The sequence below is a fragment of the Thunnus albacares genome, chromosome 2, assembly GCF_914725855.1.
Source record: "Thunnus albacares chromosome 2, fThuAlb1.1, whole genome shotgun sequence".
NCBI classification, from domain to species: Eukaryota; Metazoa; Chordata; class Actinopteri; order Scombriformes; family Scombridae; genus Thunnus; species Thunnus albacares.
Genome location: NC_058107.1, coordinates 33285467 through 33306466, shown reverse-complemented (window position 1 = coordinate 33306466; position 21000 = coordinate 33285467). Strand labels below are relative to the sequence as shown.

The window sequence follows — 21000 nt, the reverse complement described above, 5'->3', positions numbered from 1 at the left end:
GGCTCTCTCCAAGGTGCATAAATCCAGCAACCAGCACCTCTAATGCTCACTAATTAACACATTGATCTTGTTTTGTTTAAAACAGAAAACGCTGAATGTTTCTGCAGTCTCCTTGTCATTGTGAGATTGCAACCAGGGGAAACTCCAGGAAGTCAATGTGCACTGCTGCTATTCACCAAGAAATAGTTACAGTATATATCAGCCTGTAAAACCAGCTCTTGAGAAATGTGTTAATTAGTGAGCTTTAAAGTTGCTGGTAGATGTTATTTTTGAACTTTGGAAAGAGCCAGACTAGCTGTTTCCCCTTGCTTGCAGTTTATGCTAATCTAGTGCTTCCTAGCTATAACTCCATTCTTAACACATACATCAGAGTAGTAATGATCTTAATAAACGCATTTCCAAAAAATATTCCCTTAACTGTGATGCTTGCATAATACAGAGTACACACAAGATGGATAAAACACAGTGTGCTCTGAATAAAAACTGTGAGAAATTGCACTCTGCAAGCCTGACAGTAAATCCTTAATGCACAACATGTCAAAACGTTTGAGGTTCCTCCATGAACTTGATGTTTGGAAAAAATAAATATTCTTTATAGGAATTTAATGTTGCTGTTGTTGGAACTCTGAAATGGCACATCAGAAAAAAACACCATCTAAATGCCATAAAGTAAAATCCAGTTTTATTTTTGGGGTTGTTTGCCTCCCTGCATAAATAAATGGTGAATAAAATGTTAAAAATGTTGTTTTCCTTTTGTGAATTGAAGGTCAAAGAATAGAGGGTGTCTCATGTTATACAGATTCTGTTTTTGGGATGTATGACTCAGATTGACTTAACTTATTATAAGTGACACGTGTAAGAGATATGATTATGATATTCCTGAGTTTTCAATACTGCAATACTGAAGCTCACACACACAGAAATGATGGTGGAAAAGGCTTGAAAACAAGACATTAGTGTCGTTAATCATATCATTTATTACTATGTGCTCCCCATTACAACAAACAGCATCAGTAGTGTACACTTCAATCTACACAAATACATAGAAAAGCAAATAGAGCGAGTGACTGACAAGTCATGACAATCGTAATACTTCAATGCACGGTTAGCACAGGGGTATTAATACAGTACATGGAGAATCCTATGCAGTATATCTGTCTGAGGCTCAGGGATTGTCAATGTAACATCTACAACTATCCTATTTATCATTACAAGCTCTGTATAACATTAGCAGCAATGTTTTATAGGCAGCAAGTAAAAGATGTGAAAAGAACTGGGGAGGAAAATGTAAAATTGTTAGACAATACTGACAACTACGAACAGCATAAAAACAACTTTACTGGTTTACTGGTACTACTCTATTTATGTTTTATTGGTTAAAATAAAGCATTTGTCTGGTCAGTAAATGTGGCTGTGATGTAACAGCTCTGTTAACAACTTCTACTAAACAGCTGTGAAAAGACAGCTTTCTGACAAAAAGTAAAACATCTCAAAATTGAGCATGTATATTTACATCTAATTGTTTGCAAAAAACAATGTCATTTCTATTCTATCAAGTTTTTTTTTTAAAAAGTAGAAATCTACTTGAAATTGAAAATGTGGATGAAAAAAAAAAAGGTTGTCATGTTATCAGTTTTCAATGGTTTGTCTGCTGCAGCTTATTGACCAGCTGGCACTGCACATACTGTAAAAACAAAGCAGAACCCTTTAACTTTCAATAAATATTTCTGTACTCAATGCTATATACATGTACTATACATTGGCACACAGGAGTGAGTGTGAATAGTTGCGAGCTATTACTTTGCTGAAAACACAAAACTGTGTCTTTGCTATTGCAGTCAGATGCATTGTGGTTGTGAGGAAATCCTTTTTTTTTTTTTAATAAATAGCTTTCTCTCTCCAGAACCTTCTTCTGCCATTAAAAAAGCCATTTACTGTAGAAAATACTTTGGAAAAAACAATATGTTCCACATACAGTAAAACTCTTTTGAAAGTCCAACTTCTTGTGCTTACAATAAGGCTTTGTTCCTGCAAACACAAAATGTACACTAGAACCTTGTTCAGACTGAATGTGAAGAGGTGTAATGAGATTAAAGCTCCATTAAGCGAGATTTTTGACATTAAAATGTAATCAAATGACTCATTGTAATGTGAAAGGGTTGCCCGCAGTGCTGTACCCACTCAGAATTAACACACATCTCTGCAGCTCTGGACAGATTTTAGCACATTGGTTTCACTTTTGTGAAACATCATATAGCTCTGTGTGTGCGCTACCTGCCCAGCATCATAAGCTGAGAGCTGAAACAAGTGACCAGCTGCTGACAAAAGTGGAACATCTGGCAGCTAAAAAGCCAGGTATTTTTCTCAGAGTTGGTGGAGACCAAACCAGAGCTAAAAGGAGAGTAAATATTGAACTTTAATTCATCAGATGGACAGAAACATGATCCAATGGGATGTTCATGTTGCTGTGTGTCAGCTGGATGCTTATATACAGGTTAGCCACTAGCTCCTAACATGTGAATAGCTATATTAGGGTTGTGTTTCTGTGAGTGTTTTGGAGTCAGTCTGCCCCCGTAGTGGTCAAAAAATCGCTTAATGCAGCTTTAGGTGTAACTACATAAAAATGCCTGCAAATCCAACATCAAACAGCATGTCAGGATGAGTGTTTGTGTCTCTCACAGTCACATCAATGTAGAAATTTCATGGCATATTTCAGTTGCATTGTAAAAATTTCACTTCCTTTTTTAGTCCGTTAAAAGCTGAACAAGAGCCTGCTGTGTACAACATACAGCAATGAGAACACTTGACAAATAATATGTTCCCTACTTAAGTTCCCTTCTTTGACCAAACAACAACTTCAACCTTTCTAAGCAAAAAACGTTCACAAGGAGGGCGACACAGTGAATTGAAAAGATCGAGGGGTAGCACCATTCAAACTTATGATTTAGAAAAAGGTAAAGGCTGGGATGAAGTAAAGCGATAGTTCAATATTCTGGGAAAAAGGCTTATTTGATTTCTTATATGAAAGTCTGGCTCTGTCTAAGAGTGTAATGTCTTAATTAGTGAGCTTAAGAGGTGCCGGTAGGTAGACTTGTTTTACCCTTGGATAGAGCCAGGCTAGCTGTTCCTCCTATTAGCAGTCTTTTTTTTGCAAAGCTAAGCTAAATGTAGCTTCATATTTACTGTAGCAAATAAACACATTTCCCAAAAATGTTGAACTATTCCTTTTAAATATCCAATTGACAGTAAGAAACTGCTCAAGAGAAGTTTGCAGCATCATGTAGAGCGGAATAATATTCATAGTGATATTAACAACACAGCTACTGGAAAGGTAAACATTTGAATGAATGTTCTGCGAATTGATTAAAAAGGGTGTTTGAAAGTATCCTCAGCTTCTTAAAATAATACTGATATTTTCATGTACAGTATTTACATGAACCTTTTATAAATACCCATTTCCATAGAAATTGTAGAGTGCCACTAAACAGACATTGCTGAATATAAAAACAAATCTATACAACTAGCACCATTTTGCCAATAGTTTTCACTGTTATATCTCTGGTCACTTTCCATATGCACTTAAAGTGAGGTGATTGAGGCAGTTGTATTTTCTATACATCATGCTCCATAGTTAAATTTTCCAAGAAAATTGGTAGCTTGTAAAACTGAACTGTAAAAGGGGATTTTCAGCTGTATCAGATGATCCGTTTTTGGATCTTTATAAAAGCAAACTTCATGCTTTTTTTTTATATGACAAGTGCTGGTATTTATATCTGTTTGACATGAGTCCTATTCATGCAGTCTGCATATATTTCTACAAACTGAATTAGCTGCAATGAATGCACCTGTTAGCAATTTCCCTCTCGGTGTCTGTCGAGCGTTTGCCGGAGGATCTGCTGCACACTCTTGCAGACACCGGAGGCCTGATTCATTGAATAACGAGACCAATCAGAACGAAAATGCAGACACCTTCCTGCACCTGTCACCTAAGTTGTGACATAGTAGGCGACATCAAAGAACATTTTGAGACTCTTACGGTTAAAGATTCATGACTCAGGGTCGTGATCAGGCAACCGTTTCTTCCTAATATCCTTTGAGATGTTAAAATTTTGTTTCAGTTTCTGGATTCATGCTAAGTCTATTAAATATTTATCTGTCTTTTGGCTATTTTGTGTCCCTGAAATGATTAACTATGAACTAACAAAGCTGTGTTTCCTTTATCTTTTCATCTGACACGGATGAAAATTCCCTTCAGACTGAGTGCTCCTGTACCTCTTCTAAATAAAGTATGAAAGTAAATTAATACAATCCAATTACTCTGGGACTCACTGTGAGATGGTGAAGTCATATTTAAAATCAGTGTGTTGGGAGAGGCGGGGGGGGTGGGGGGGTGGGGGTTTAAAAACAAAGTGAACCAGCACTTTTCTTTCTTTCTTTCTCTCTGTTTCTCTCTCTGTGGTGTTTCTGGCATGAGAAGACTCAGGATGAAGATGGATATCTACTGTACATTTAGAGTCCTGAAGAGGAAGGCATCACTTTCATCGCTCCACTTCAGAGTGTGCTCTGGGCCACCGACTATCTGTGAAGCTGCTCGATCTTTGACCATCAGTAGAATCAGCCAGAGGAGATGGTGCCATGATGGGCAGCTTCCTGCCAGTGAGTCCCATATGCCGTGGAACCCGCCTTGGTGCCGTTGTGATTTTTGATGGGGTTTTCTTCAGTGGGGCAGGGGTGGTGATGTGTTTTGCAGCGTTGCCTGATGGGGCAGATCCTTTGCCTGAGCCTTGTTTACCACTGCGAGTGCTATTGGCTGCTACAGAGGCTGTTAATGTCTCTAGCAACTGGGAGGCTGATCCAAAGCGGACATGCTCCTCCGTCTCGGCCGCCTCGGAGAACAGAGACAACGCTCCGCTGCGCTTGTGGCAGGAGTCGCAGCACAGTTTGTTGTAGCCTGGAATAGAGCAGTAACGTGCTAGGACCTCCATTTGGCAGAAGATGGACTTGTCTCCATTACATGGCTCATCTGAAAGTCAAAGAGCATACAGCGTGAGCTCAGTGCATACCACACAACAGCGCTGACAAGAGGTGGCCTTGGCATGAGATCAGAAAGACTCAGTAGAAGTGAATGCATTAGAGATCTCTGAGAACTGCTTTTAATCATATAGTGACAGCTGAAAGTACCACAAAAGAAAACTGTGGTACATTTCAGCCGCAGCACATCCTGCAGAATGATGCTCATTCTCTGCTCAGACAAGAGCAAGGAAAGCCCCTCGTTCCAGAAATGTTTTTCCCCATTTTGTATTCCCAGTTTTCTTTTAATGATATCCTCAATGTTACTTATCATAGAAACTCTGAACTCTTATGGATAATGTAAATGTCCTACGGGTTTACGTTATCACCACCAACATTTTAGCTTTGTTTCTGAGAAATTATGTATTATCTGTCAGTTTGGTATGGTGCTCTAAATACTACACTACCCATAAACCTCAGCCACTGTTGCTATGGAAAAAAGGACAGTCAGACATGCAAATGAGGTAGTCAATTCAAAAAGCTCTGTTGTTGAGTTTCTGAATAAAACACAGCATCATAGTTGATGAATTAATCCAAAATGAACCCAGAATCCAAAATTATACAGATTTAAACTGCAGATTGTATTGTCAGTGTGCTCAATAGCATAATCTTTAGCTTCCACACACTAATAGCAGTGTAGTAGTGATTGGAGGATTCTTACTGAATTGCACCTTGGGAGACATAGTTAACTTCTCCCCCAAAGTTTTAATGAACACAGTCTGGTACCTTTGACTTTTTATCAAAGAACCAGACATCTTCTTATGCAGTTGTTCCATCTTTTCTATTCAACCAGGAGAGTTTCCTGCCGATCCATAATATAGAAATGCTCCAACTGAGAGTCATTTAACATTGTATGTGGGAAAAAATAAATGGGACTTTTTCTTGTGGAACCAAATTCATCCACAAAATCTGAAACTGACCTAAAAGTTAAAAATATTGGGGACATTTTCCTGAGTTTTGTCCAATTAATCCACACATTAATCCAAAATACTCCTTCTATTTGTCTGTGTCTCCTTTTGTATTGGTATAAATGCACTAGAGGTACCGATAATGGAGAGGAGCTTTTACCTGAATTCACCTCCTCAGTATATTAAATGAAATGACTAAGTATCTACAATAGTCATGCATTGATATGCTTTAATTATTATTTTCTACGTATTCAAAATGCCATGTTGATTGTGAAGCTATCGAGAACCCTTTTAGTAATATTGTGCTGCAGCCACACGTAACTGTAGATCAATACCGGATATACAGTATGTGCTTTTATGCTTTCACCTACTCTAGAGAGAATGTGAGTTATTTGCATCTTCTTCCTAGTTTATCCCGGGGTCTTGGCTGCAAATATCCATTTGGCATTTATGTTTTATTGGGAGAGTTCAAAAAAGCTATTGGCATTGCACCAGCGATAAATAATGATAAGTGATACTATAAATAGAACATGCACTTTTTTTTATTAATGTTAGGAAAGATTGTGGAAAAATGATGTAGGTTATTAAAGGGCCATAGCACAGACTTTGCAGACAACATAAATAAATAGAAAAAACCATAACCCTAACCCTAACCCTAACCATATATTAGATACTGCTGCTAGCTTGTTGGTAACACCATTTTCACAACTGAACCTTAATGAAAGTTTTTAGCAGGTAAAATGAAAATAAACATTGTTAGCTCATTTTCCAACATGACTGAGTTTCTGTATCTTACATCGTTTCATTTCTTAGTGTCACTTATATGTGTAGAATATGCTTTGCTTGTGTTTTGTCACGTATGCTTTTCTGCTAAACTCTTTGCAAACCATGTCTACGTTATTTGTTGTCAAAGTTGTACAATTGTTGTAAGGTCAGACTTTTTCAGTCAATGCACACATGAACTATGCTTCCACCCAAAAATAATGGAACTTTAAGACAAATTAATATAACTAAAGCACCTTTCAAGGGTCTGCAAATTGATTTTCATGCCATTTGGAAATGAATAGAGCCAATACCTGGTGGCAAGGTAGTGACAATAGATGATTTGTTTTAAAGGAGGTAAAATCTGCAAAAAAAAAAGGTCAAATGGGATTTTTTTCCCTCCTTTCTTTGATGTCTACCTGTGAGCCAATATCTCACTAGAATTGGTGCTTAGTCTCCTGTTCTTAAATGAATAAATAAATGACATGCTTACCATGACAGGGTCCTGGTCTGCATGGTCTCACAGTTTCAGGTTTCTCTCCATTACACTGGTCTCCGATCCGACAAGTGACCAGACGCCTCTCCATCCCCTCACCACAGGTCACAGAGCACTATGAAGGACGGAAAACAGAGACTCACTCACAGACAGTGAAAGTACATTGTTTTTGAGAGCAGAGCTGAAACAAGTGGAGACAGGTCACACATGGAACAGTAAATGTCAGCACAACCGGGCGGGAGACGAGCAGACATGAAGTTTCAATCTCCACCTAAACCTAGGTGGAAATTGAAATATGCGCAGAAGAACATATTGGTATCAGACGCCCAAATATTAGCCCCAATATATTTTTGCAAAGCTCAGGGATTATCAAGTTTCAGGATCATGAATAGGTTTTTGTGCAAGGCTAAAATGCATTGCACAATTCTCTAAATATTTTTTAAGAAATAGAAGCAAAATGATTGATAAAAGACATAAAAAGTCTCAGTCTCTCCTTGAAAATACTCAGTAATAGCCAGTTGCTGGCAACGACTTTTGAAGAACATCCAAATCCTGTCTGAGAGAATTAGAGCTTTGTAAATGGATGAGCTAAGCCAAATTTCAAGTGACTCAGACTCATGATCACTGACACATGGTCATTTAGAGTTATCATTTGCTGTAGTGCCCTTTATTGCCCAAATGCAAATTATTCGGACTTGCTTGGAGCAGATCTGTGTATATGTCTACTCAGTTTGGCTGTGTTATCATAATAGATCCAAAGTTTTTATGTCAGATTATGTCCGATTGCCCACACCACTATGGCATAATATAATTTGGTATCCAACTACAGGAACACGTTATTGCATATCCAAACACAAATTTTTTTGAGATCATCTTAATATATTATATACTAAAATATGGTGAAAATGGAGTAAAATTTGCATGAAGGATGATGAAAAGTGCTCTTAAAAGTGGCTACATGTTAGTGCTATTCAGGACTGAAAACTAATTGCATGTTCCTTAGCTCATGATTGAACTTTTCTATGAATTTCAACAAAACCTGCTTTGTATTTTTATTAAGATATCTTGAAAACTAACGGATAAAAATTAAAAAACAAAAACTTATGACCAGGACTGAAAACAGGACTTCATCCCAAGTGATTGTCGGATGGTTAAACAGCATCTGAAATCTCTTCCTCCAGCGCCTTTCCAACATCAGAACTGGGGAATTGGAATTTTTTGGAAACCACCTCAAGCTCTTCTTTTTTTACTTCTCACATGATTCTTTCTGCCACTTTTTGCATGTGTGCAAACAAGTACAACAACCTTAATACCTCTGAGTAGAGACCGTTTGAAAGCATGCGCCATAATTTTCCATTGAAACGATTATTGCAGCCTTTGAAAATGACTTTATTTTAAATCTATAAGAAAACCACAATATAAAAATGCCTTAAGATTATGTGATATATTATGTAAACCACACTAATTTATTTATTTTTGTCACTTTATGTGTGTTTGTTTTATTTTATTTTTATTTTTTTTGTTTCGTTGTATTTGTGTTTCTACAGCTTGGATTATTTCTTGCATGTTTTATACAGATGCAATAATTTTATGTTGTTGTTGAAATGTTCGTGGGTTAATAAATGTAAAAAAATACAGCTTAGATACTAGGGATGTGCAGAGATCCCAGTATTTGTATTTGTATCTGTATTTGTTGAGACAGCAAAATTATTTGTATCTGTATTTATATTTGAATAAAAGTGGAAAGAGGCTTAAAAATCCTGTTTTTGTTTTTATGACACTTTTAATTTTACAAAATTAAAGTGTTACAATAAGTGTTCATGAATAAACTACCTTACGAAGGAGCTCCCCACATCGGGTCTTGAACTGAAGTCTCTCAGATCATAGACAACTGCGCTGATTACTGAGCTAAAAGTTTACTCATCTCCTCATGCAGACAGACCTCTACCTATTTATACACCCATAACACAGAGACAGCACACCGTGTAACGTGTAGGGAGGAACTTCAAAGGCAATTATTGCACTTTTCATTTATTGTTTATTTTTCATAACCTAACTTTGTGGAAAGGAGAAGGGGAACAACAGGTGATGGAGAGTCTGTTGGGAGCACTTTGCTTGTGTCAGTAGCTCAGCTTTATCTCTGGGGAACACCCCCAACAAATAATTTTTTAAATATCTCTATGACACAAATATTCGTATAAAACCCACTATTTGTGCTTTGCCGAATAATGTATTTGTATTTGGGCACACCCCTATTAGATACATAACTACCACAAGATGACACAAAATCGAATGAATCCTCAACGAATCATTTTTAACTGTAATACTAAAACAGACTGAATAATTGCACTAGTGAAGAAACAGGGTTGTCAAGGATTGTGGCCCTGGACAATTTTAGTAGGTGATCAATGCATGTAGCCTATGAAGCAAACAAACCACTGATCTCTGGCTGACCTTTCCTTTTGTATGACCCTGCCCTGACTGCTCCTAGACATGCTCTCCTGCAGATTTCCTGCAGATGTGACAGTCTGTGACTGAATGAAAATGTCAGGGAGAAAATTGAAACTTGTTTACTCTTGAATGAGACAACATTGAGAGCAGCTGCAGCCAAAATGTTCTCATTAAAAACTGCCCCACCCACTCAAGCTTAGATGTTTTACAAAAAAATGGTAAAATGTTGAATAAACTCTCAGTTTCCGTGACTTATCTAAGATGAATCAACAAGGCAAAAACACTAGAATAAAAAACAACAACATATTATTCGTATATTATTCAGAACACATATCTCAAAGCAACTATTATTATCTTGAAAATGAATAAAAGGACAACTTACCCAAATAAATCAAACTGGTTTTTTTACTATTACACTAATACTATTACTGAGTGCTCAAACATGCACCTATACTTGCATATTCCAAACATGGAGATAAACTAAACTAACATAAATTAGCTGCTGACATGAAGAATTGCATCCTATTAGCTCTTATCTGGGCTCCACCACTCAGCTGGGCGTCTGACTTAATGGATTAATTCGATGGCTCTGTGGTCAATGGTCTCATTTTGTACACTGGCATGTTTCCAGATGAGATGTGACACTCATTTAAATTAAATGTCACAGATGCCTCACGTTTTGTTTTTCTACATGATCTTTCTCAGTTCAGAAATCACAGCCATATATCATGCATTTTAAAGCCGCTGCTGTATCAACACAGATCTGTTGGAAAGCAATTAGCTGATAGCAAGAAAGCTGACATCAGTTAATTGGGAACAAGATGATATGAAAAGTAAAATCGATAAGATGGATCTGTGGCTAAATGATCCACACCGAGACCAAAGAAGAAAAAAAAAAGTGTGATCAGCTGCACAAACTGGAGCACTTTGATCTAAGAGTCAAGAGAAAATTTCTCTTTTAAACTCAAAGTCTCACCTCTGACCAGGCTCCGGTCCGCCACTGAGAAGGACATGGGACTCTGTTACAGGGTCGCCGGGTCTCTGGCTTCTCTCCGCTGCAGTATTTGCTGTGGACGGAGCGGTTGGTGCTGTCGTGGAGAAACTGCACGCAACGAACCGTCCGGATCTGGAAGCCCAGGCTGCCGCAGGTTTTGGTACAATGCTCCCATTCCTCTGAGGTCCATCTGGACAAAACAATGTGAGGAGATTACTGAGGATATACAGAAGGTTAGGTTGGATGTTGTAATAACAGAAAGATACACATTGAAGAGGAATCTGTTGTGATAGAAAGTCAATGTTAACATCATAAAAATCAATAAAAGTGATGTTGTGAGTTTGCCTCAGTCTGTCTATTTGTTATTTGACTAGACTTACAGATTTGTTGACTTTTAATAATTTCATGGATTTCACAGGCTCTGCTTTCACCGCCATCTACTTGCTGCTTAAAACGATTGTTTACCCTAATTTGAACATTTAAAACTTAGCAACAAACCGAGAGTGACGATATAAATATCTTGATATTGTTGGTTATTAGAGAATCAATAAATTAATGGAATGGAAAAGAGCAGGGTTTACATTGCTAACATTGGGTTGGGTTCATTATATGCAACTACCGACCAAAAACAGGGATTAATACACTCAGTAATAAATCTTCCATTTATAATTTTTTTGACCTATCTGGCAGCAAAATAGGCTTAATTTATTATTATTTAACCAGGAAGTCCGTTAAAATGCAAATCTGCTTTTACAAGAGTTCGCACATACAGGATTGATTTACAACATTCCCACACAAACCAGTAAGATATGACTTGAAAGGCATAGGTGGGAGAGAGCGTGACAGTTTGAAACAGATTGATTCTTCATGAAACATGTTGTGATTGTGGCATGGATTGAAAGCCTGGTATATGAAGGCAGTGATTACAAATCAAGTTAGTCTTTTAAATTATTCTGAGCCCTGGGCGAAAGGATCCAAATAATGCAGCCAAGTTTAGGATAGTGAAGATTCTCCTGTTGTTAGAAACAGGAGAGAGCATCACTCCTAACACAGGAATAGATTTATTAAGAAAGTAGTGTTTTGCAAATGTGCGCTGAGGTTTGCATTTAGATAGCATGTATTCAGCCTCTGATTTACTCAGACAGCAGCAGTCAGCTCCTGGACTGCACCTGATACATTCTGCAGTTCAGAGGTGGGATTTCAATTAGATCACTAAGCTCAGAGATAAAATTATAAGAAAGTGATCTTGATTCTGAAATATTTGCTTTTGCTTAACCCTAACCCTGAGAAAAACTGCGAGGCTATTACATCAAATATTACTCATAAAATTAGGATATTATGATCTTTTTATAGCATATGTCTAATTGCTCATACATTTCATATTCATGGGAAACCAAAAGGAAATGATGTGGTATAATAAGGCAAATCGAAGACGCAGAAAATATACACAAGGCACCAGAACTAGGGGAGAGAGGGAGACGGAGCAGCAGCAGCAGCAGCTCAGAGTGAAGCGGTTGAATTTATTCATGTGCACAAGGACACACACACACATTCACTCACACACACACACACAAACATTCACACACTAATGGCACAGGCATCAGGGGCAATTTGGAGTTCAGTATCTTGGCCAAGGACACTTCGACATGTGGACCCGCTCTACCTCCTGAGCCACAGCTGCCCCAATCTGGTCACTGTGTTCCTTTCAAAATCTCCACAGCAGCGGGGCAGATATTCAGTATCCACTCAGTGCTTCATAATAACATTCATATGTTTTAAATGAATACACCTGAACCCTTCCAACATCCAAAAAATATGATGGGCTTCAGCCTGCATTGCTGTATGTCACACCAAATGACTTGTGACGCTGACGGTGACATTTTTATAATTATTGTTATTCACTCTTTGGTGAATCACTTTGGCACTCTGGCTACTGCAGGGACAGAAGCCAGTGCTGTGATGAAAAATTAATCTTCATTGTATTTCACTGTGTTTTTCTCTTTTTTTTGAAATGATCAGATGGCTCAGCAGCAGCAGATTTGTATTATAATGCCTCTTACAGACATCAAATTGAGAACTTTACAGACCCCTGTGACGATAAATGCAGTACCATCATATCAATAAAAGAAAAGCTCAAAGACAGGAAACAAGTTGTAGCATCAAGTGGAGCACAACACACAGCCTACACACTCAGAATCAATACAATGATTTGCACATCCCATATGGTGGACAACATGTATGAAAATTAATTGATCTGCCAACAAGTATTGTGTGTGTATCTAAAGCCTCATATATCTTATTCCTCTGTTGTCGTCCAAAAACTATTAAAAACACTTCAATAAGCCGCACTGTTGCACTGGGTGACATGTTCCTTCACCATGAAGAGTTTGAGTGCTTTGGTACTTTGGGTACTTTGTCTAGAAACAGCTCCAAAGACTATTAACAGCAAAAAGCTAAAGTAGTAAAGTAATGTACAGAGTCAAGAGGTGACCACTGTACTATGTAAACTGTACAGTGAAGCACTGTTAATGCTTCTGCAGTCTGCCTCACACAGAACTAGTCTCCGGAGACTGAAAACATGATCGCTGTTATCAGTCTTTGGAGCCATTTCTAAGAAAAACTAACATGCCTGCACTGATGTGTCTTTTATGGTTTTTCAACAATAACGGAGGTCTACGGCTCAGAGAAATAATATATATCAGGCTTTGGATACACACAGAGAATACTTGTAGGTTAAGTTAATTGTTGGTTTGACTCTGCACATGAGATTTGTTGACAATAAGAAATGTACAGAAAAGTGCCAGCCTTGTCCTTTAAATATAAAATGTTTGTGTATTTTGTCTTCCATGAACATGCAGGTTTCTAAATGCCAAATAAATATGTCATAGGTCAAATTGTAAATATGTCATACTATATAAAAAACATGTGACTTGTATTTTTTCATTTTGTCAGTACACCTCGTCTGAGATCAGTTGTCTAACGTGTGCAACTGCACGCACACTAGACATGTCAACATGACCTGGACAAGAAAAAATGTCTTGAAGTCTGAGGAGCACAGCAGTTCTGAGATTTTGAAAGTCCTCCACTCAAAAATGTGTTTTTCCTCTTGTTCCCTCAGGTGGATGTTTGAGCTTCACTGTGCAGAACGATGTTAAGTTTTGATGTGTTTTTTTTTTTTTCACATTCATCTGCTCTCTGTGCACATCTTAAATCTCAGTTAGAGATGTGTACCGACAAGCAAGATTTGTGACATCGCAACTAGTTCGGAGCAAATCGTGGTCCGGTATTCAACTTACAAGTGTGATGTGGAAAGAAAGAAAGATTATTATATACTGAGAATGGACTTTTCAATGAAATAGGAGACATATTGTTTCCAGCAGTTACACTTTTTAAATTTATATTTGCATATTCACAGATTCTGAATTTAAAAAAAGGTGGGGGGAGGGGAGGGGGGTGTAGTTTCTTTTTTTGGCGTTTTTTGCCTTAGTTTGACAGTTGAAAGTGCAGAGAGACAGGAAACAGGGGTAGAGAGTAGGTTATGATATGCAGCAAAGATCCACAGCATGAATCAAGTTAATGTTGCAGTTATGTGATATGCATCTTATCCAGTGGGCTATCGGGCTGCCAATTTATTAATCAACTCATCAATTAATCAGTCAATCGTTGCAGCTCTGGCAGCAAGAAACAACTCTTTGCTCCTTGAAAATAAAGCTTAAACCAATCTACTCTTTTTGATAAGTTTCTCGTTTTAGTAAATTTGAGAACATGATATCCTCTAGTTTAAAGACAGCTCTGATGTGCCACACAAACCTAAAGATTAAACCCAAACGTATCTCGCTAACTCAGCAATCTCGCTCTGTGATAACAGGCCTCTGATCAGTCTGCCAGCTGACTGATCGCGCTCTAAATCTGGAAACCCATCACACTACCAGTTGATTTTTTCTATCAACCCTCTGATCTGAGTTTTAACTCTATAAGTGCTGCCCTAACAGACTATATGGAGAACGCACCGTGCATGCAACTACCTACATACTTCACATGTTGCTTCAGAGGGATTTGATGGATAAATGGTTTAATTGACGCATGTTTTGGAAAACAGCATGATGAACACAAGAAATGTATATGTGGTCAGAGTAACAATTTACAGAAATTAGATTAAGATTAGATTAAGATTTTAAAACCTAATTTATGATATATCTATATATAGACCCATACAGGCCCAGAAGATGTAGCATTCAGTGTTGTTGATACCTACATTTTTGGGGTTTTGGTGTATTTTTCTTCACCGACATTGTATTTAATTTGATGGTTTCTGAAGGCTTTTTCAACAGTCAAACCCTCACCCAAACGGCTAATTTAGAGATAAAATCCCTCACAATGCATGTGGATTTGCAATCACATCCAGGCTGTTGAGACGGTATATAACATGTTACTTTTGAATGGAGGAAAAAAAAAGGCAGACACAATCGAAAGTGATGCAGTTCAGGTTTCTTTGCAGGGCAGCAAAGAATAGAGTATGGAGAGGAGCTGACATGAATAGCTTTGAACACATCATGCATTGACTTAGGATAGAAAATTACTTACAAGAGAATTACGAGAATTAGCATGCAGCTGTGAAATGTTTACTAGACACAAAGCCTGAGCACTCTGAATGCAGACTTTCATAACTTTCAACAGAAGTTGAGACTCACTCATCAGCATAGTAGAAGACTATAATCCTGCTGGGACCTCCTCCACATACATTAAATCAATAAAACCATTTAAATGCCACAAGACTCATCAATACAGAAACCTGCCATTCGAAACTTTCTGAATACTTAATTACTTTTTTTTTTTTTTTGTCAAAAATGGGCAAATCTGAACTTTAAATTGGATTGGATGAAAACAAAGTCCTGAATTGATGTCTTTTAATTAATACACCTATGAACAAAGTGAAGACAGCTCATCTCGATAAGGCATAAATCGCATAAATTTATATGCCCATGTCATCAGAGAGCAACTGTATTACTCTCAATGCAGTCAATTTGCTCAGAGGGACTATGTGTGTGTGAGGGAGACAGTGTTAATACATTAAAACAGGATAATGAGATGATGTGTAAGTAATGCAGAATTATTTGAATATATAATTAAAGTGGAAGCACTCAAAACAACCCATAAGATCCTTTTAACAAGCAGCCTGATCAGGTAAGTGGATACATGTTAAAAGGTGACATAGTTTGTGGGATTTTCTGTTATTTATATACTGTTATGATGTTTGATGTCTATGTTAAACATCGTCAAAGTTACAAAACATACGTAAAAATGCTCAATACAAGTCAAAAGTCAGAGCTCTGTTTGCAACGTTACTTCTACTTCCTCCTCGTGATGACGTCAGATTGTTATTCCGTAGCTAAGGTCGTTCCATGCGTTGTCCGTGTTAGCCGCTCGCCTGTTTCGTACTGGATCGAGGCTCGAACATGTACAATGTACTTAAGTAGTTTCCATTTCAAGTAAAGAATGAGAAATAGAAGTGAAATCCTACTAGTACTATTTGTTTACCTCCCGAGCTGCAGGAAGTCTACTGAGGGGCAGCAGAGTGGGCTCATCGGGAGGCGGGGACTTAAAGAGACAGGAGCTAAAATGGCCCATTTCAGACGGAGGCTGAACTGAATGGCTGCACAGCAGTACATTGCTTAACTTCCCTGCCAGTACTCTTGATGTGCCATCAAGATGTGATGGGGGGGGGGGTTGCTGACTCAAATCTACTACCAGTAATACACTGACTATGGATAACTACCTCATACAATCCCACTTCAAAAAAAAAAAATAAACCATCCCTTTAAGACTGACAAACACATGTACATTTTGCATCAGTGCTGCAGGTGTTTTTAAAAGAAAACAGTTCTAAGAAAACTGTCAAAGAGACTGCGGGAGTCATGAGCATGTTGTGAGGAAATCTTTGAACTATACATTAGTTGTTTGAGAGGATTACACATACATGTTTTTACCCTTGTTTTTGATTCATTTTAATTACTATGACAAGCTTTTAATGTACAGGACAGCAATTAAAACCCTTTTACCCACAGGGTTAACACATTTATGGTGCATACAGTATCTCCAGCTTTCATCCTACCTCACCGCCTTTTCAGTTTCTGTGAACAGCAAGTGGTACTGTTTGAAGCTGATTAAGCTGCTTCATACGTAAAACATTATTTAATATACATGTATGTATGTAGTGTATATATAGGAATATAAGTTTCTTGAATAAGTTAACATTTAAAACTGCTGAAACTGGACGAGAAAATATTCAAAACTTTTCCCTTCTTATTTCTCGACATCATTAGTATTGAAGTCTTATCTTTTCAGGCAGACATTTCCACATTTCCTTTTTGACATTTCTTATCTTCCTTGCTTAAGTTTGGCTGAAATCTTAGACCTCTTCATGACTAAAGGAAGGGGAGAAAAGTAAAGTCATGAAGCAAGGTAGGGACTTCAAAACCAAGCACTGTATATGTCTGGACCGTTTATGGTCGATGTGTGAAATGGTGGCAGGTTTGTTACAGGGATGAATCAGTGGTGGTGCCTATAATGTGAATTCCTGGATATTAAATGTTCATCTGCAATTTTCCATAGTGGTCCCAGTAATATTTGTTGTTAAAGTCTACTTTAGTAGCATATCACATGACATGGTTAAGCTGCCTTTGAGTAAAAAGGTTATAAATGCAGTTGTAAGAACAATACTTTCCACTCGTATCTTGGGATGTCTGATTTGATAAGAACTTATTTTACCTCTAATTATTACTATTCTAATTATCTGTTAACTCTCCCTGCTCTTTCGCCTGTTTCTATCTTGTTTTTCACTCTGTATTGAGTGTTTTGTCAGAGTGATTGTTATTTGGGGTGTTTTAACTGTGCACTCTCCCTCATGCCTCCCAGGGCATGAAGAGCTGTTTTCTCTCCTACTCTGCAAGCTTGGCCTGTTTGTCTCGGCTCGGATGCAGCTGAAGCTGCACGAACCAGCGTCGGAAGTTTCTCATGTGCTACAGGCCCAGGTGAACCACCGGGTGAGCTGCCGACATCATCCCGAGGAGCGACCTGACGCTCCCTGCCAACACCAAAGCTGCAGACCTCACGCATCAGGTCAGCTGTAACAATGCCTCCACATGCTCCTCCGACAGCAGTGCAATCACAGCGTGGGGAGTCCAGGTGCAGACCGAGGTAGGGCATCTGCTGGCTCGGCTGCGGGTCGCTCACAGCGTGCAATAAATTTGGAATGAGCTGCAGTGAGTGGAACTGCTGTAAACGCCGCCTGAGGCTGTAATAAAAAACTATCTGCACCGATTCATTTTGAAAAGAGCGATGGCCCATTGGGGGAAAACTCCAACTCCAATGGTGTAACTTCACCACTCAGCGATGTCAGTGATGGACAGACATTCCCATGTGTAGAGCTGTTGCGGTCCAACCAAAAATCAGGCCAGCTATTGAGGGAATTCTTCTTTTCAAAGGTCTTGTCTTCTCACCCTGACCAACTCAATTACAAAGAGTCAAAGAAAAAACTAGAAAGCTCACAGAGAACATATACATCCACCAAGGCTGCATAGTTTTCTACATTTTTTTTATTTTCTTTTAATAATAGAAAATGTTTTGTGCATCTGAATCTTAATCTGCATAAAAATACACAATAATAACGATAGATAATAATGAAATCAGGTTATTTATTAAAGTAAGTGCAGTAGTTTATGAGAAAAGGACAAATGATTTGTTTGAGCTTCTCTGTGCAGATTGATGCGTACGCAGATTTTGACACTAGAAGGCTGTTTTCACCATCATTTGCGGAAAGTGGAAATTGTTCTCTGTGCTCACTGAAAGTCTGAGTTTAAGAGGTGAGCAGGATTTATACTTTAACAATTTGCTGATTTATTGAGGTGATGTTAATGTTTTTCTTTTTTTCTTATGAATTGATGTCAACTTAATATTTTCGAGCAGTTATTTTTGGATTTATTGTGATTAATCAGATGATGATCAGCTGTGATAGAAGGAGGAGGTGAGACTTCAGCAGCTGCAGTGTTGCGATTTGGACTGTTTGAAGTGAACTTCAAGCCTCCGCTGCACAAACACTGAAAATAGACTTTACAGTGAAGTAGGAAACATCTTGTATCCAGCAGTTAAACTTTTGAAATGAAAAAATATTTGCATATTCATAGATTCTGGATTTTTTTTAATGAGGAAGACAGAGCAGATGTCATTTTAACAGATTTTTTTTAACAAGGTAACTGAACATTTGTTTGTGGAAAAACATGTCAGACGCAACTTATTATTCTAAGCAGTACCAAGAGTTGTTTTTTTTTTTTATATATATCTCTTAAAATGCCTGGAGGGGATCTTTAAGAATCAACAACTGCTAAAACAAACAGAGAAGATGGAAAATATAACTGTCGAAGAGGCAAAAGTTTCAAAACTTTAAATTTGAAAAACTGCAGTACAGTTTAACTATATGAAAAAAACTGATTTTATGTACCTTTGAATAATATATTTCTAATAGCAGCTCTGAGAGGCTACACGTAGGCATGTATCATGATTTTTTTCAGATATTTGGCCATAAAGTCATTGAATTGTACAAAATATTGGACAATCTGTAAAGATGTGAACTGATGTTGGTGCTAAATGAAAAGTCCAGGCGTCATCAAAGTTATTACAATTCATCTGGAAGGGAACCATGAATGTCTGGGCTACATTTGGTGTCAATCTTTCTGGTAGATGTTGAAATATTTCACTGAGTAAACATTCTGACCTGCTTGAAAAGTCACAGTATCACCAAAGTCACTAGAATATATCCTCTAGGGACCTTTAATGTCTGTACCAAACTTTCACCATCAAATAATTGAGATATTTTAGATCAAAGTGGTGGACTGACCAACTGACAGTACAGACAGCAGTACTTTCAATCAAATTTGTCCATGAAAATTCACCAGGCATGGTTGTTTTTTATTTAAAAGCGTTCCTATCTGCCTAAAAAACAAAAAGAGGCTGAAACACAGCAAGAATCCCATCTCTTGTATATTTCCTTTATTTGTTCTGCTGTGAGCTACAGAATCTCCACCCTGAAGAGAAGTCAACCAGAACATAAGAGAGAAACACAATTTCCCAAACAGCAGAGAGTGAAAGTTTCATCCTGCGCCAAATCTCACCAGCTTTAGATCTCTCGTCGCCTCTCGTTCTCGTTGCTTTTAAAGCTGAACAGAACAGCTTACCGTGTGAGGTCTTCGGCGTGTTATGTTGCATCACCGCCGAGTACTGAAGTTCGCTGATAACCCAAAGACGCTGCCTCACGCGGCTTTGAGATTCAAATAAACGATTCTCGCTGAGCCTCTCTGCAGTTTTTTTTTTTCCATGGGCAGCTGCCGTTAAAACTTCCCTCTCATCTTTTACAGCCTCCACCGCTAATAAGCTTATATGCAATCCTTCTCCTCTTTCAAACTATTTCTTTCACCTGCAGGGCCTTTTCTGTAATGACCCTGCGTTTAGACTCCATCAGCTCAGCCAACATATTAATCTCCTCCAATTTTTCCCTTAACATTCACACTCCTGTCACTGTTACGGGTGTAGCAGCTACACGCAGCTGAGGCTGTTTTTCAGTTGACATCATTTTTAAATAATTTCAAAATTAACTGCTACGATGGATCTCTCATGACAAGATTAAATTGATAAAAAGTAGACCTGTCCAGGCACTTGGCACAGGAGATTAAAGGCTACACAGCATAACATCATCCTAGTGTAAAGCCTTGTCGATATTTATCGATCCTGGCTCGGTCTCTGAAGGTCTGAGCTCATCTGTGAGCTAAATAAAGCGGTAAAACCTTCATTAAGACACAAGAATAACTTCAGATTAATACTGCTGCTTGAATGCAGTGCAGCAGAAGGGAAGAGCTGCTGTATTGTGTGGTGAAGATGTGAAGCTTGGATGTTAAAAACTGAACTGAACTACCAAATACTAAATTGCTAAATCCATTGGAGCAGTCACCCATTTGTGGGACTTGCTATCATTTCCCTGTCTCCCTGTTTCCGAATTCGGATAGTTGCATGTCTGGGTTGATTGGGAGGTTATGCGGATCACCTGTGTGCAGAGTGTGGGGACTGGCTCCCAGGTGGTGATTGTGAGCAGCTGGGTGCGTTCCCCTCTCGGCCAGTCGGGGTGTGACGACGCCCTTTTTCCGGGGCTTAAGAGAGGAGAGAAACTGCACATCGTGGTCACTCTGTTCTTTCCTCCACTGGTCTCATTTGAAAAGATTGTCAGACAGAAACTCTAGCCTGTTCAGGCCCTTTTGTGTCTTCTTTCTGCT

At 38.2% G+C, this 21000-nt stretch overlaps 1 protein-coding gene across 1 annotated transcript in view; it reads right to left on the bottom strand.

Annotated features, from left to right (window-relative positions):
- Positions 1 to 959: 959 nt before the first annotated feature.
- The window catches only part of adamts3 (ADAM metallopeptidase with thrombospondin type 1 motif, 3), a 152515-nt gene continuing 132474 nt past the window's right edge, over positions 960 to 21000 (bottom strand). Inside the window, exons 20-22 of the mRNA XM_044331503.1 lie at positions 10664 to 10871; positions 7234 to 7351; positions 960 to 5023 (exon numbers count right to left, since the gene is read on the bottom strand). Coding sequence (XP_044187438.1) covers positions 4539 to 5023; positions 7234 to 7351; positions 10664 to 10871 — 811 coding nt within the window. The 3' untranslated portion in view covers positions 960 to 4538. The remainder of the gene's footprint in view (positions 5024 to 7233; positions 7352 to 10663; positions 10872 to 21000) is intronic.